Raw genomic sequence first — 17,002 nt, forward strand, 5'->3', positions numbered from 1 at the left:
AAGGAAAAAACAGCCCCACCATAAACTCCCCCGGACATGCCTCTTGGTAACTGTGCCACCACCGAGCTCTCAGCGGCACAGACTGCCCCGCTGCCAGCACAAGACTAACCCTCCAGCTGCTATGAACCCGGCGGGAGGTGACGCTGAGAGAACACCCACCCCACCACAGCAGGGAGCTCTGTCTGCCCTTGAACAGAGACATGGCCCACCAGACACAGCTTCTCTGCTCCCCCCGTTCCCTTGCTTGTTTAAACAGAGAACAGCTTCCAGAGCTATCATCTGCAGTGTCTCTGTGTGTGAGAGAGTGATGGGGGTGGACTGTGATTGATTTTCTACACACAAACTCTACTGGCTAAACTCCAACTCAGCTCTCTGTGCTGCGGCCAACCTACCCCATAAACTTGTCACTTGTTCATAACTGATGCTCCATTGAACCAAATGCTGCAGCCTAGAACCCCACCCCCAAAGGCCTAGAGATCCCAGCCCTTTCTCCAGAGCCTGAAGCCGCCCAGAGGCTCCTATTATTTAGCGGGTAGCTCCCTCCTCCAGAGTTGAATCATTAAGCTATAGGATCATAAAATAAAGCACAGTCGCTGCTATCCAGATGCCCCCAAATGAGGGATTCTCTGTTTCAAAACACTGGTAAATCTAACTGACTTGGGGACTTTCAAAAAGAAGGCATCTAGTGACTGGAGCCAGGCGCTGAGGGAACTGACTCCTGCGTTCTTTTCCTAACAATGCCACTGACTTGCTATGTATCCTTGGTCAAATCTCTTCGCTGTTCTGTGCTTCATTTATCTGTCTGTAAAATGTGGAGTTAATTTCCTGCTTTGCAGGATGGCTGTGACACTTAATGAGTGTTCAGAGAGTGTCTGGAGAGGCTTGGATGGAGAGTGCTAGCACAGTATTCATTAAACAGAGCAGAAACTGCTCCTAAAATGCTGGGTATGTGAAAGGACATGGGATGTCTCTGTAAATGCCACCTCTTCCCTGGAACTGCTAGAGCGACAATTGCATTGTGCATGACAACCTCAGTGTAGGCCAGTAGTTCTCAACCCGCACACAGCTGTGGTCCATGTGACAGCCATACAGGTAGTGTGTATATATATAGTGTGGATATGGCTCACAGAACACAGAGAGAGCTGCATATGCGGCCCACAATGGTAAATAGGTTGAGATGCACTGGTCTAGGCAATACCTGGAGATTAAAAAGATTCACTTAAATTAGAAAAACAATGAGGAGTCCGGTGGCGCCTTAAAGACTAACAGATTTATTTGGGTATAAGCTTTTGTGGGTAAAAAAAACACTTCTTCAGTTAAATTAGAAAATTCAGTGGGTTGGATTTAGGATCCCTGTCTGCTCTGATGCCTGCTAACCAGCCTCGATTTCCACCTGGCACTCTTGCATCCTGTAAGGATAATCAGTGTTCGACAGTGATTATGTGCAGTGCCACACAGAGCCGCCTGCCACTGTAGGATTGTGGCACGATATTGCAATAGCATGGTGGGGTTATTCTGTCCCATGGTGGGTGGAGGAAATCACATCTAGGAGACCGGAGGCTGAGCATCCCCTAGCATTTCACGGGGAGCCCCCAGTCTCCATCAGGAAGTCTCCTCCCCGCACATCATTTGCTGACAGATGCTAGACAAACTTTACTCAGAGCAAGATAAAAATAACTCCCGAGGTGTGTGTCTGTGCAGTGACAGCCTCACTCACACAGAGCCCATCAAGCTATTCCTCCCAGCAAGGAGGCAGGAAAAAGAGCGGGGGTCAGAGAGTTTTCGCTCTGCGCTCACGTCCATGCTGGGCTCCACTGAATAAATAATCAGGGTCAAAAGCAAGGCTGCAAAGGAAAAAAGTGAAGGTACAAAAGCCATATTATAATGCTATGGAAAAGCATGCTCTCCATGACAAAGGGCATGGGAAGAGGCAGGGAACTCCCCCTAATCCCTCCCTGCCCCTGGATACAGCCATCCCACAGCATAACTACAACACTAACTTCATTTAGGGACGGGACAGAAAATATCATAATGCCACTATACAGATCCATGGCACACCCACACCTTGAATACTGTGGGCAGTTCTGGTCGCCCCATCTCCAAAAAGATGTAGTGGAACTGGACAAGTTTCAGAAAAGGGCAACAAAGATCAAGGGTGTGGAATGGCTTCCGCACAAGGAAAGACTAAAAAGGTGATGGCTGTTCAGCAGAGAAAAGGGGGGACATGACAGAAGTCTATAAAACCATGAATGGCCTGGAAAAAGGTGAATAGAAGTGTTAATTACCCTTTTCCACAATACAAAAACCAGGGGTCACCTGATGAAATTAACAGACAGCAGGTTTAATACAAACAAGAGGAAATACTTTTTCACACAGCGCACAGTTAACTTGTGGAACTCATTGCCATGGGATGTTGTGATGGCCACAAGTATAACTGGGTTCACAAATTACTCAGTAAGTTCAGGCAGGATAGGTCCAACGCTGGCTATTAGCCAAAATGGTCAGGGATGCAACCCCATGCTCGGGGCGACCCTAAACCTGAGTGCCAATAGCTGGAAGGGGAAGACAGGGTGAATCTCTCCAAAAATATCCTGTTCCTTACATTCGCCCTGAAGCTCTGGTACTGGCCGCTGTCAGAGACAGGATACTGGGCTAGATGGACCATTGGTCTGACCCAGTATGACCATTCTTATTTCTACCCCAGAGAAGGAGAGAACTGGTCTCTCTGGCTATGATCAGTGACTCCACCCCTCCCTGATTGTTCCAGCAGGTTTGTGGTCTGAACGCTTTGAGCAGAGGTAGATCAAACCAAAATGCATCTGTCATTACCCATGGGAGTTCTTTTGGGATACTGTGACCCAAGAACACCCTCCACATGCTTGGTCCTGCAGGCAATAAAATTCAGATACAAATAATACCCTGGGGGATGGAGTTTGTTTGTACAAAACACATCATAGCGCACCCTATCCCACATGTACAGCTCCCTCTCACACACACACAAACACAGTAGAGAATAGCTCTGGAAACTGTTTGCTGTTTAAACAAGAATCCAGCCAAGTGTCACAAACAGAGAGAGATCAGCATTATTTGCAGAATCGCAACTTTAAGGGAAGAAACCAGGTGTAACTCAACCGCATGTTCTAACACAGTGGTTCTCAAACTTTTGTACTGGTGACGCTTTTCACACAGCCAGCCTGGGAGTGCAATTTCCCCTTATACATTAAAAACACTTGTTTATATATTTAACACCATTATAAATGCTGGAGGCAAAGCGAGGTTTGCGGTGGAGGCTGACAGCTCGTGACCCCCATGTAATAACCTCGTGACCCCCTGAGGGGACCCAACCCCCAGTTTGAGAACCCCTGTTCTAACAGCTCCTAGCACTATGCCTGTGATGCTGAATCTCACATGTGGGTTTCTTTTGGGGGTGGGAGTGTCCTTTCTGAAGGAGCCTCATTTCTGTGGATTGGGGTGAACACAGGGTTTTGGGAAGGGCAAGATAATCCTTGGTCTGCACATCTACCACTCTCTGTGCCTGGTCCAGTCTAGAGGATTTTAGCACTGCTAGCCCCAGCCCTGCTTGGGTTCACATGCACAAGAGGCTGGGATGGTTCACAAGTATGGTCAGCATCACACAGCTGCCCTTGCTCAGAGCAAAGGCTGCCCATGCACCACTGAGGAGCTAGCGTAGGCAATGTGCTGACACTGAGGCTGCAGCCTTGAAACCCGGCTTCTCCACATAGTCCCATAACGCTCCTGCCACCCCTTCCAGTGACCACTCTGCACAGTGTCCCCTGGAGTCTGCCGCAGCTTTGGAAACTTGATGCTCCCGAGGTTTCTGCTCCATAAAGGTGCAAGAAGCACATGGATCACTGTGATGCATTTCCAGTGCTGCAAACACTGATTTCCATGGCTCTCACAGGAACACTTGAATTGTACAGCATCTCTCCAAAGGCACATTGCTACTTCTATAAAGCCTGGCTTCTGGAAGCTGTGCTGGGAACTATGGGATAGGTACCCATAATGCCCTGGCTCGTGCAGAAGCCGAGCAGGATGGCTGGCACAGACACTGCTTTGGGTGTGGGTGTGTGAGAGAGAGAGAGAGAGATCTAGTACCTTGCTGGCTCCATTGCCAAGGAGAACTACACACTGAACAGCATCCCACTGATATCTCCTCCACCCCCACCTGATGAAACCCAAAGAATAAGTGAAGGAATTAAAAAAAAAAAAGAAATCAGCAGCGCTCCATACCTACAAAGAGAACGAGGCACGGGCCCTCATTCAGCTGGACGGCATTGGAGTCTGTCAGCTCCAGCACAGGCTTGGGATGCCAGGGGAACTCTCGGCATTCAGTGTCATTCAGCACTTCCACCCGCCCCTGCCGCGTGATCACGTCTCCCTTGGCGTCCAGGACGATAAGCGTGGGGATGCCTGCGGCAGAGGAAGAACAAAGGGATGGCTCAGGCACAACAATAACCAAATGGGGAGGAGGAAGGAGGCTGGGGAGCTGATGAGACAAGAGTTTGTATTCACGTCTGTCATTCTGGTGGTGAAACAAATGATCTCTCATGTTTTTACAGCACCTTTTGTTCCCAAAGTGAGGGAGTGCAGGCTAGAGGCTGGGAGTCAGGACTCCTGGGTTCTATGTCTGACCTTGCGAGGGGAGTGTAGTCTAGCACTCAAAGCAGGAAAGCTAGGGGGCAGGACTCCTGGGTTCTGTTCTCACTCTGCCACTGATTCGCCGCGTGAACTTGGGGACACGTCATTATGTCTTTGCTGGATCTGGTCACTGCTCGGCAAGACAGATAAAAATCCCACACAGGGATCTTTCCTGCCAGGCTTCTTTAAAGTTTGTAAAGTGCTTTCAGATCCTTGGGTGAACGGTGCTACATATGTTATGTACAGGAACCGTTGCGCTGTACCTCAAATGCAACCACCTCTGGGGTAGATTATGGCAGCTCAGGGCCTGATCCACAGCCCAAAGAAATCCACGGGTGTCTTTCCATTGACTTCAATGGGCTATGGCCGTGCTGTGCACAGCAGCCCTACACAACATCTATGGAGGAAGGTGGGTGCAATTATTTCCATTATAAATCCTTACAATTCAGTGGCCATTAACTTATCAAACTAGGCTCTGGGATAAGTGGCATTGCAAGACCTCAGAAAGTCACAGTCCTTAAGATGTTTGAAGATAATCTGTTCAGTCGTCGTAACAGACTACGGCTGCGTCCCAAACTAACACACATGCGACTGGGTTTAGATACTCTTGCGTTCTCGCAACTTCAGACTGTGCCTCAGTAATGTACGCTGCTGACGTTTACAATGTGACAAAAGGCCTGGTGTCTGAGAAGCAGCTGCATAGCAGGAACTATATTAGCTTACTACGGATTTTTACTATGGATCCCCACTGAGCAGAGAGAGAACACACTTCCCGCCCCCTGCAGCGAGGCAGCGCAGTCCTGAAAGGACTTCAGCTCATAAAGCCTCAGTGCATTATTTGTATTTATTAATGCCATGGCCGGCGTTTTCTTAGCTGTGGGACCTCTATCACGGGCCCTTGCCTCTGGGGAGCTGGAATGCAGCACAGGGAACCGCAGTGCACGTTCTAAAGCTTCGCTAACAAAAACACACAGTAGCAGAGGAGACCTTCCAGCAGAGGCCAGAATTAAAGAGAGCCAGGGACAAAAGCATTGTGCCATACATGGCAGCAGCACAGGTGGGGAATGAAGGTACGTGACAAGGCTTTTAAAGGGGAAACTATTTATTTAGAGCCATCCCCTGACTTTTCTTCCTAACTCTTTTTTCTCCACATCAGGCCATTGTCTCCCGCTGCCACTCTCCCAGCTCCACTGGGGCAGTGAACAGGCAAAGGGCAACAGTCAGGCTGAGGCCACCACCTGCTTCCCAGCTGTCACAGAGCATTGCTTCCTTCATGTAGGGCCAGCAGAAAGCTCTCCCACAATGCCCCACTCCAACATGGCACATCTAGGTAGCTCCTGGGATCGAAGAGGCAGTTCACAGGCGCGAGAAGCCAGAGCTGTTCACTATTTCATAGATTACAAATACATTTCACAGGCAATCATTTCACATTTCATTATTCCACAGCTGACCACTAGGCTATTGGAAATACTCTCCCAATGGGCTTGCACATTAAATTCCAGCTGTGCATGGTTCCCTCCAACAGTTGCTTGTTGTGCAAACTTAAACCCTGCGCAGCAGCATTAGTGGTTATTTGTATCACCAGAGCACCGAAGGCCCCCCACTGTCCACACAGAAGGAAAAGATACCCCCTGCCCCAGAGAGCTTACAGTCTAGGAGAGGAGTGGTGGATTCAGCAAGCAGACAGGGGAGCACCCAGCAACTGAGAGAGGACTAGGTGCTATAAGCAGTGGTTCCAGGCCCCAGCTGCCTCGCTTTGCTAATCAATAGCTAAAATGGTTAAAAGAACATCTCCCTCCCCTCCCTCAATTCTTCTTTTCCTGCATTACTGCCACACACTGAAGGAATCTGTTAAGACCAGTCTGACTTGCATCATTTATGCTGTTGGTTCTGCTCAGGCAGTGGAATGAGGCTGTTCGGCGTAGTCTGCATCATGTCGGTTTATAGTCACTTTTGCTTTTAGGTCCTCAGAGCAGAGGGAGCAGAAAGTTCATCCTGGAGGCATCACTTGTATGGAGACTGATTTCACTGTCCGGGACTCTGGCTCTGGAGGTAGTGAAAGTGCTGGTCACTTGCCTAAGGACCAGTCTCACCAGGCGCTGAATGCCCTCAACTCCCACTGAAGCTAATGCCAATGGCAGGTGCTCAGCACCTTGCAGGATTGAGTCCCAAGCATGGGGGAGTGGGATGAGAGCCTGTCCCACAGGTGGCTGCAGCCCCTTTCTGAGCCTGATGGGAAAGTGTTTTACTGGGGGAGGGGGAACCACAGGTCTCATGAAGAGGCTGCCGACAGACGGATGGTACGAATTCCCAGAGTGAAGGCTGAGAACCGTCATTGTGTTACAGAAACAGGCCGTGCAACTCTCGGCTTTCCCTGCTCTCAGGCATTGTTTCGGCAGACTGTGATTTACGAGCTGGGTGTGATTGCAGCAAAAGGAAACGCAGAATCCCCCTTGGGTGGGATGAGTTCCTTCTTGGCCACAGCCACAAACGCTATCAGGAGAGTGTCATTATCAATCTTGCAGGGGCCCAGCTTCCCTTCCCACGGCTCTGTCCTGAGTAATTTACACAGCGCTGGGCTCATTTCACAGCCCTTTTTAGTTCCACGCCCAAAGTGGGTGAAACTTTCACAGCGAAACCTGAAACTCACCTCACTGAGTCTCTACACGTTCCATGCGGCCTGATCAAGCTCACTGAAATGTAACAGAGGCCTAATGCCGTCCTGACATGCTCCCTGCTGCTTTCCAGCCTTCTCCGATGGAAGGCTGAGACCAGGCTCTTGGCACTGGATGACCTTGGCCCAAGATCAAAATTATACTTTCCTCTTCGCCCCCCGGTGTCAGTTTCCAAAGTCTCAAAGACCAAACTCAAGCTGAACAGGTGGTATTTTGCTGAAGCAGTAGTATCCCAAGCTAGCTAAGAGAAGTATAGTCACTGGCAGTGTGCTTTGCTCTTTGAAAGTTAGCAACCTTCACCATCAGCTTGCAAGGGAATAGCGTGTCTGCAAAAACTAGGGTGACCAGACAGCAAATGTGAAAAATCAGGACAGGGGATGGGAGGTAATAGGAACCTTTATAAGAAAAAGACCCAAAAATCGGGACTGTCCCTATAAAATTGGGACATCTGGTCACCCTAGCAAAAACAGGAGGGAGGGGAGATCCCCTAACATGCTGGTGCTGGCCTGCAGATCTCTGTGGCAGGAAACCTGGAACCCAGCCCTGCTCTTCACTGAAATCAATGGCAAAATGCCTTACTGAACTCCAACAGTGCAGGAGCAGAACTTTGATTGGCTGTTCCTCCTCCTACAGGACTGATATCACATGTTACTCCTTTGATCAATTCTTACCTTGGGGAGTGGGGAGAACACACACTTCCCTACACCAGGGAAAGTGGGAGAGTCCAATAAATGTATATAGCCACACAAACCCAGCCAGATTCATCCTTGATCACAGACATTTCCTGGAAGCCAACAGAGCTGCATCAAGAATGTCCCAACATTCTGGAACTAATATAGGGTGACCAGATAGCAAGTGTAAAAAATCAGGACGGGGGTGGGGGTAATAGGTGCCTATATAAGAAAAAGCCCCCAAATCAGGACTGTCCCTATAAAATCAGGACTGTCCCTATAAAATCAGGACATCTGGTCACCCTAAACTAATATGAGATCCTGCTAATCATGATGGTATTTTGAGGGATGAGGGAGGGAAGGTTCTGGTGCCAAGGTAAAGGTGTATGATTCTCCACACAACTGTATGGTTGGGAAAGGTCAGTCTTACAGGGAAAGGCTGGTGGGAAGTCTATTAAAACAAGCACTTGGAAATGAAGTAAAAAAACCTCCTGACAATTGTTAACAGATTTTTTTTCTCCCACGGATTAGTGCACTTAAGTTGCTGTGGATGCAGCTTTATAGATCTTTTAATTCATCCCGCCTGGCTGAAGCAGATGTGTTAAAGAACAGTCTTCCTGGAGGTTACAAGCACATATTTCATTTCTACAAAAGTCCTGCAAAAACAAAGGCAAGTTCTGCTCCTAGTCCCCAGGGCAAAGGGCGCTGTGCCCCCTGCTGAGCTGGATTGCTCACTCAGGTCACTTCTACGGAGTCTAGCCAAACGTTTTATTCAGCGGAGCATTTTAAAGTGTCTGCACACACATGGCGTATGGACTCCGAGTGGGAGAGTGTTTATTGGCACAAGGCTATGTTGTGGGATAGGACTGGAATCCCTATCCGCAAGTGGTATTTACAAACAGGCTCATTGTCAGAAATGCAAACAGAGGTTGGATTTAGACTCCAAAAGACCAGTTTCAGCCCTGGTGGAAGCCAGTGCAACTTCAGTGCATTCAATGGACTTTTATCTTTTTACGAAGGGCTGGATTTAGCTCAGTCTTAATGATGCAGGACAAATTATAAAAAAATGCAGCTTAATTGAAAAAACTGACTTGGAGGATTGGCAGTGCAATACAGAGCCTTTGATCTCTAAGAGCCAAATTCACCCCTGTGTAAAACAAAGTGAAGTAAATGGAGTCATGCTAGAGATTTGCTGCAAATTGCCAATTCAAATCCAGCCAGAGTGGTAGCGACTAGAAGTTGTTACTGCCTGACGGCTGTTCAGTGATCTGAGATCTCACTCCAGCACTTCATAAGATTCACCCTCCCAACTAACCCCCAAATACTAACAGAAAAGCCCCAGAGATTGAAGAGCCCTGGGCATTATGAAGAAGCTTGCTTCACTCAGTACTGTCCGTGTTGCACCTGATCTGTCTGAGAACTTCAGTCTTCAGGCCTGTGAATTCAGCACATTTCAACACCAACAGATGAAGAAAAAACCCAAAAACCTGATCATGACCACCAATCTTTAACTACAACTATTCATTTCTGCTAGCAGGGAAGTGCACTGTTAAACATAACAGCCCTGAGATCCTCAAATGCCTTTAAATAGAAAACAGGCAAGTTCCTCAGTTACCTGCTACCTTGACTAAGTTACACTGGCATAGCTATCTCTCTCAGGGGTGTGAAAAATCCACACCCTGGGGAGACATAGTTAAGCCAAACTAACTCCCTGGTGGAAGCAGCACTAGGTTGACGAAGAATTCTTCCGTCAATCTAGCCACCGCCTCTTGGGGAGGTAGATTAACTACAGCAGAACCCCCCCTCCTCACTGTAGTGAGTGTCTACACTGAAGCCTACCGCACTGCAGCTGTGCTGCTGTACCATTTAAAGTGTAGACATAGGCCTGGTCCACACTACAAAGTTAGGCTGATGTAAGCTGCCTTGTGTCGACCTATCTGTGCACGCGTCTACACTTAAATTTGTCTCCCACTGGTGTAAGCGCCCCATTTCGCCCACATAGTAACACCACTTCCCCCAGTGGCATTGAGCCTGGTAGCTGTACTGAGGTTGATGCAGCGGGAGTGTAGACAGTGCATTACTTACGTCAACCAGCAGCTGTCCCACAATGCCGGACACTGACTGCTGTGCTCAGAGTTGTGAACACCATAGCTCAGGGACCACAGAGACCAGAACCATGATTGTCCAGCTTGGCGAGCACATCTAGCAGCTCTCCATTGTTGCGTGAAACTGCTCGGCTCACCCTGCTGGCTACATACCCGGCTTGGAGCAGAGAGGAGATCCTCTTCTCCCCTCAGGCCCAGGAGATCCAGTCTGTGCAAGCACAGCTATGGCCCAGCTGTAGAAATGTGGACATGTCCTAGCACACTGCATGGGGCATGCAGAAGAAGGGTACAACAAGCACCAGCAGCAGTACCGCATAAAAGCCAAGGAACTACGTCAGGCATATTTGAAGGCCAAGGTGGCGAATAGTCAATCCGGTGCTGAGCTGCAGACCTGCCACTTTTACAAAGAGCTTCATGCCATACTTGGCAGAGGCCCCCCACCCACGTTGATCATCATGGATACCTCTGAGGAACCCGATTCACAGGCCCCTTTCTGTTGATGTATCCTGGAGAAAAGGGACACACGTGCTGACTGTTGCTCCACTGCAGTTCGAGAACCCCACTGCTGCAAGGCCATCCGCTATGTCCTGCAAACTCCAGAGAGGCACAGTCCTGCGTAGCAGGAATTGATTACTGTCCCTGCACACTTGCATGATAACAGATCCCACAGCGGATTTTCCAACCCCAAAGTGATTTCCTACTGACCGGTAGCAATCTAACGTTACAAGTTTTCACAGTGTAATCACCACTTGCTTCTCCACTGTCAGCGCAGTTTTCATTCTGGTGTCCCTGTGCTGGAGGGCTAGGAAGAACTCAGCACACAGATCCAGGAATGTGGCTTCGTGCATCCCAAAGTTCTGCAGCCACTGCTCATCATCCCAAGTCTGCATTGTGATGTGATCCCACCACATCATAATGTTTCTCAGGCCCAAAAGCTGCATTCCACCATCTGCAGCTGCTTTGTGAATGCCACCAACACCTTTGAATTGGTTCTTGCCATGTCCCACAGCAATCTGTCTGCCAAAAAGTCATCATGCTCCCCGCTGATTCAGTTCCTCTTATGGCTCTGCAAATACCGGAGGATCGTGTGTGCTGTTCTTGCAGTGCTTATGACAATAGGTCAGAGCTGGGCAGGCTCCATGCTTCTGTCAAAGATGGCAGACAGCGAGGAAGGCTGTGCGGATTCATGGGATTTTTTTAATAAGACACAAAAATGATGGGCTAGAGATGACATTATGGGATGCAGACAGTTGCTCCTGGTCACCCCTGCACAACTTGTTTCTGCTCCACCGTGCATTGCCAACACTTTCTGAGAGAGTGCACTGGATGGAGGCAGGCTGCACACTGGGACACCTACCCATAGTGCACTGCACTGTGCATTGATGCAAGCACTCCTAGTGAGTACGTGCAGTGCTGATGCAAGGAGCCAAGTATGTACGCGCACAAGTGATGTACTAACCATGGCAGCTTTAGATCAATGTAACTTGTGTCAGTAAAACTTTGTAGTGTAGACATGGCCATAGCCTTGTTTGGCCTAACTTCCCCCAGTCCCGGAAGAGCCCTGAGTTTTGGCTCCCTGTTTGAATGTTAATGCTCAGATCCTTCAAACAACAGGACCCTGTAGTGTTCACTTCCTTGATTTTTATGGCTGCCCAATGAACAAGATGACTGTCCAGTCTGCATAAGTGTCAATGGTACCAAGGCTACAGGAGCTGGTGTAAATCAGCCTAGGTCCATTGACTGCAATAGAACTATGGCAATCTACACCAGCTGAGGATGTGACCCACAGTCTTGGTACCACTGAAACTCACACAGACCAGACAGGTTCCATGAATGACTCCTTGTAGTTGGCGTGCAGATCAAGGCAGGTATCTTTTTGCATAAGGAAGCCCAAGGCACGGTTGAAGTGGCCAGAACATCCCATTCAAACACATGAGGGACCCCCACAGTACAAGCTCCATTTGCTGGGTTGGAAAGCAGCTAATAAGCTTCCAAGAAGCTGGAGAAAATGCTGCTGCAGATTGTGCCCTGCCGCTCCATTTGGGGGAGCTGAGCAAACAGCCAGGGGAAGAGATTATTGTTCAAATGGGAGTGCAAGGTTTGAGCAATGGAGCCATTCAGGAATGAGAAGAGGCCAGCTACCAAAACAATAGGAACCACCAGCAGCTGGGACTCGATGAATAGGGGCTGGAGGGAGATCTCTCCACTTGGGAAGCCTGAGGAAGGAACAGCTGCTGTACAAACCTGTCTAGTGACAGAGGAGGAGGAGACCTGTAGGCTCAGTGATCTCTTGGGTTCAGGTGCCCATCTCGACCTGTCTAAGACAGAGTGGATGGGAGCTGAAACATTAGGCTCTGGAAATTCAAAAGGCTTCACAGATAACCCGACACTGGCACTCTCCGCTGGAAAAATGCTTCTTTGTCTCCCACAAGAGAGAAACAGGGAAGGACAGAGACAATTTAATATCCGGGGCTGCTGAGAGTCATGGAGCCAGCATTTTGGTGTCTGGTTCTCACCACTCTTGCATCGATCTATTTGCTACTGAGTGTCTTGCTCCTCCCACGCCCAGCAAGCTCCTGTAAATTAGAATTGGCAAATTCAGACGAGTCAAACACTCCCAGATGGGTCTTGTGCATTTCAGCCCAAGAGTCTTGTTCCAAAGACTCCCCAGAACCATTTTCAACGTAGCGGAAAGCAAGTGAAGTTACTGCCGCACTCCTGGACCTGCATGCACATGTGTGGAAAACAGCAGGCTACTCACACATCTTTGCATTCTAAGCATTTCACTAAGAAATCCATGGACATTTGTCTGTTCGACATATGCCTGCAAGCCCCAGCGAGCGATTACATTCCCCTCATTCCAGCCCCAGACAGCACAGCTTTAAATTCCTTTGTACATACTGAGGCTGCACACCCTAGGTTAGCAGGAAGAACAGCACATTAACCTAGCTTGGTGGATGAGTTACAAATCCCAAGGTTATGCCAAGAAAATTATTTGAATCACAGAAAGGCATATTCATCACCTGATGGCATTTGAGAGAACTGCGGCGGGTCAAGTCAGAAAGCGAGCGAGGAACTGGGAAACTCACTTGGAGCCCTAACCTGAGAGAAGGAGAATACCCTGACCAGTGACGTCAACAGACACAGAGGATGTGACACATCTCACAGGACTGGGACCTTTATCCCCTTAGAATTCCAATCCCAACTTGCTCTGCACTTTGATCTCCTCCTCCAGATCTATGTGACACTGCTGAGACTCCCAGTCGTACGTCCTGTGTCAAGACACTTACTGGATTCAATTCCCAGCTCTGCCACAGACATTTCTGTGTGACCTTGGGCAAGTCACTTAATCTCATCTCTCAGAGATTCCCTTTATACAAAGGTAAAGATCTCACATTAGCTCTGCTGACTAGGGAAATCTAAGGGCCTGATTTGGACTGTTGGCCTCATTTTAATGGCATAATTCTGCATCTGCAGACAATGTGTGTGCACTGCTCATAGCATTTAGACCTCCACTTGATTTCCAGGCATGGTCAGATAGCAAGACAGCTAAACGCTATGAATCGAATTACCTGCAAGTGTAAAACTACACCCAGAAAATCAGGGCCTAAAAGATAAAAGAATAAATAGTTACTGTTTTCAGGTAAACACACAAGGGGATTTCTGGATTTTCAATCTGACAGTGTCCCTTTAACGACTCTAAAATACGCAGTGATTCGGTTTGAACAAGACCAGAGCCCAAATACAGCTAGTCATAGTAATTGTTGGGTGAAAAAGAAATGTAGGTCACACCCATTCATCCAGACCATGGCAGCTTTGGTCTATTCCTGCTGCAGAGGCCCTGTCCCTTTGCTACTTTCATTAGCAATCAGGAATTCATCCGTAAGAAATATCCCATAAATGACTGTTCGTTGTGGGTAAGAGCTGAGACTATTCAATCCAGACAGCTGCTCCTGGGTCCAGATTCGTAATCATACCAGGAGACAGGCAACAACGTAAACAACAACAAGGTCCTATATTTTCAATACTTACAAGTCAAACATTTTACTGTGAAATCTGGATACCAAAAGGCTCTTATCTAGACCTGTAACCACGTCTGAGGAGTTGACAAAGGAGCAAGCTGGAACAAAAGGTTCAGTTTCTGAGACAGAGACAATTTTGAGTGAAAAAAGATGGTGATGAGAAAACGCAGACTGAAAGATAGGAGGGTGATTTGGACAAAGAAATTGATCAGGATGAGTTAGTCTCTGTGTGGGAAAGGAAAGGGGATCGATATTTTCAGTTTGGGTAGCTCATAAAGAATATGTGTATAAGTAACTGTACAGATGGTATTTGACTCCAGTTAAGATTCTTCATATTTTTGCTACTAGAGAGGTGCTGTAGTGGATGGATTGCAGGGAGAGAGGAACACACTTGCACTTGTGATGGTTGTGTCTAGGGATTAGTCAGTTTGGGGAGAAAACTATTCAACAGATTCATTTTATCCAGCTTCCCCTAGACATCCCCTGACTGGTTCACGTAATGGTCCAGTAAGGAAGCTACATTGTAAGCAGAATGACAAATTAATGTACTAGTTATTGTTAGCAGAAATACTTTGTATTGCTCCTTACTGGAAAACAGACAATGGAATTGTGGCGTAGTCACATATGGGCTGTCCGTGTAATAGTAAAGCTTTCACACCAAGTATGTAGACAAGAGAAGCACCAAAAAGGGACACTTGATCACCCTTTTTACTGTGCTCAGAGGAGGAGAGCTCTTTACCCAGGTTCTTTGACTATTAACCTGATCCTCAATCAATAACAAGTAATGGGCGATTTCATATTTTTATTAATAGTTTTATTGTAACTTCACCTTAATAAAGTTTCCCCCAAAAATGCACTGACTGCAGGCTCCAGGTATTCCTCAGCCAGCAACAACTGGCCCCCGTGAGCTAACCCCTCCCAGAAAGCCGCACTTCTGGTCAAGGCTGAAGAGGCCCTCTATGAAGCATGGCAGAAGAGGGAGAAAATTAAAGCAAATGCATCAAGGACAGTCCATCTCCAGCGGTGTGGAGGCACTAGCCCCTTCAGTCTGCAAAGGGCAGTAATCTCCCTCCTACAGGACTCACCCTCTGCATGGCTGCTCAACTCGACAATTCACAAGAACTTTTATTGCCTCTCCCCCTGCCAGTGGTGCAAAAGAGCCTTTTTTTGCCTTGCTTAAAGCAGAGCATATTGTCACCTGGTCCTCAGGTCTTCCCCTGCTAGTGTGTCAGCTCACAAAGCAACTGTGGGGGAGGGGACATGGAGGAAAAGAATTGAACACCTTGCCCAGCAAAACTTGACACCACTACAATCCTATGGCAGTCATATCCCATCTGCAGAGATACAGGCCAGCGGTACCCAGGGCAGCATCTTCAGCATGTAAGCCCAAAAGCAAACATATTTCACCCCTGCTAACGCCTACGTTATACATCCCTCACACATACCACCAGATCCTCTTCTCGTTCCCAGAACAACTTTTTTTAAGGGTCAACTCCTTTGGCCAGACTTTACTAACTATCCTTTGAAGATACAATCATGAAATCAGGAGCCATGGTGATAAGTGTCATATAAAAGTTCAGATTACGAACAGGACAGATGGACTCATCAGTTAGATTTTAGCTACTAGAAGAGGGGTTTCCGTCTTTCTTCTTTCCCACATGATTTAACATTTTACAAAAACTCAGTGACAGAATTTTCTGTTACCACATCTGACAATATTCTTATTCTAAGATGAGTGGCAAGAAAATCTGGGTTTTTAAAAAATCTGTTAGTTATAGATTTGTGATTATCAGAAGCAGAGTTCTGTGTCTCATGGATAAACTAAGTGAAGCATTTGCAGAATTTTTGTTTTGTTTTTAAAGGAAAAAAGCAATTGGACCTGCTGTCCCGTCTGTTTTGCTTTCCTGAGCCCAGAACGGGACACATTTCCCTACAATAACTTTAAAATTGTTCCTGCCCAACTGGGCAGGAAGAGAGAGATTGCTGTGTTTGCTTCTCGCGAAATGCTCTCAGACACCACAGTGATGGGCAACCCTGTAAACCTAGATAGATGGACAGACAGATTTTTAAGGAAAGCAGCATCTCCCATAATCACTGCCAATCCAAAGGAGATTTGAGGGGATCAACGGGGATTTCTACCAATCCAAAACCTCTCTCTAAATAAAAATTAGTAAGAGAAAATCCCCATTTGTTCATAAAATTCATCGCTGCTCCTTGTTCCATAGGAGGAGTGAACTGAAGGAGGCAATTCACATGAAACTTGGGAATGGGGTGCACAATGGGGAATTATTTCTGAATAGCCACAATGCAAGAAATGAATAAATCTCAAGATACATAGTGCTGGATGCCCAAGCAAGTTACTATAGGTGGGAATGGTTCACCCTCCTGACTCCACACTAGGAGAAAGGCATCCAGGGAAACCCAACTAAAAGCCCAGTAACTCAGTATTTGTATTTACATTTTTCCCTGGCTTCCTCAGTGCCAAAGGGAGCCAGTTACAGGAGCAAAATAACAAGAGATCTGGTCATCTCGCTGCATTGCTCCACTCAGGAACTGGATGAGTTTGAGAAGACAAGATCTTGTGTTATTTCAGCTCTGGGAACGGGCTCCTGAGGCATTCAAAGACTTGAGAAACAAACGCAAACACTACTGGGGCACATGCCTGGTACCCACCGTCTGAGAAAGGGCCATACCAGGCTTCCCCTCTTGTGGAATGAAGAGGGACAAGGCAGGGCTGCTAAGGGTTACACTGACAGGTTTCTCGCTGGCCCCTACAGAGTTCGAAAACAGGGAGGAATGACAAACTAAGGAGAATCAGAGAGAGCAAACACAGCGCTCCTGAGCACTACGGGGAGCAATGCAGCATTGTC

At 47.7% G+C, this 17,002-nt stretch overlaps 1 protein-coding gene across 1 annotated transcript in view; it reads right to left on the reverse strand.

The window, feature by feature from the left end:
* The window catches only part of NXN (nucleoredoxin), a 98,834-nt gene that overhangs the window by 14,991 nt on the left and 66,841 nt on the right, over positions 1–17,002 (reverse strand). The window contains 1 exon segment of the mRNA XM_039507775.1: positions 4,252–4,431. Coding sequence (XP_039363709.1) covers positions 4,252–4,431 — 180 coding nt within the window.

This window comes from Mauremys reevesii, linkage group 20 (genome assembly GCF_016161935.1).
Source record: "Mauremys reevesii isolate NIE-2019 linkage group 20, ASM1616193v1, whole genome shotgun sequence".
In the NCBI taxonomy this organism is placed as follows: Eukaryota; Metazoa; Chordata; order Testudines; family Geoemydidae; genus Mauremys; species Mauremys reevesii.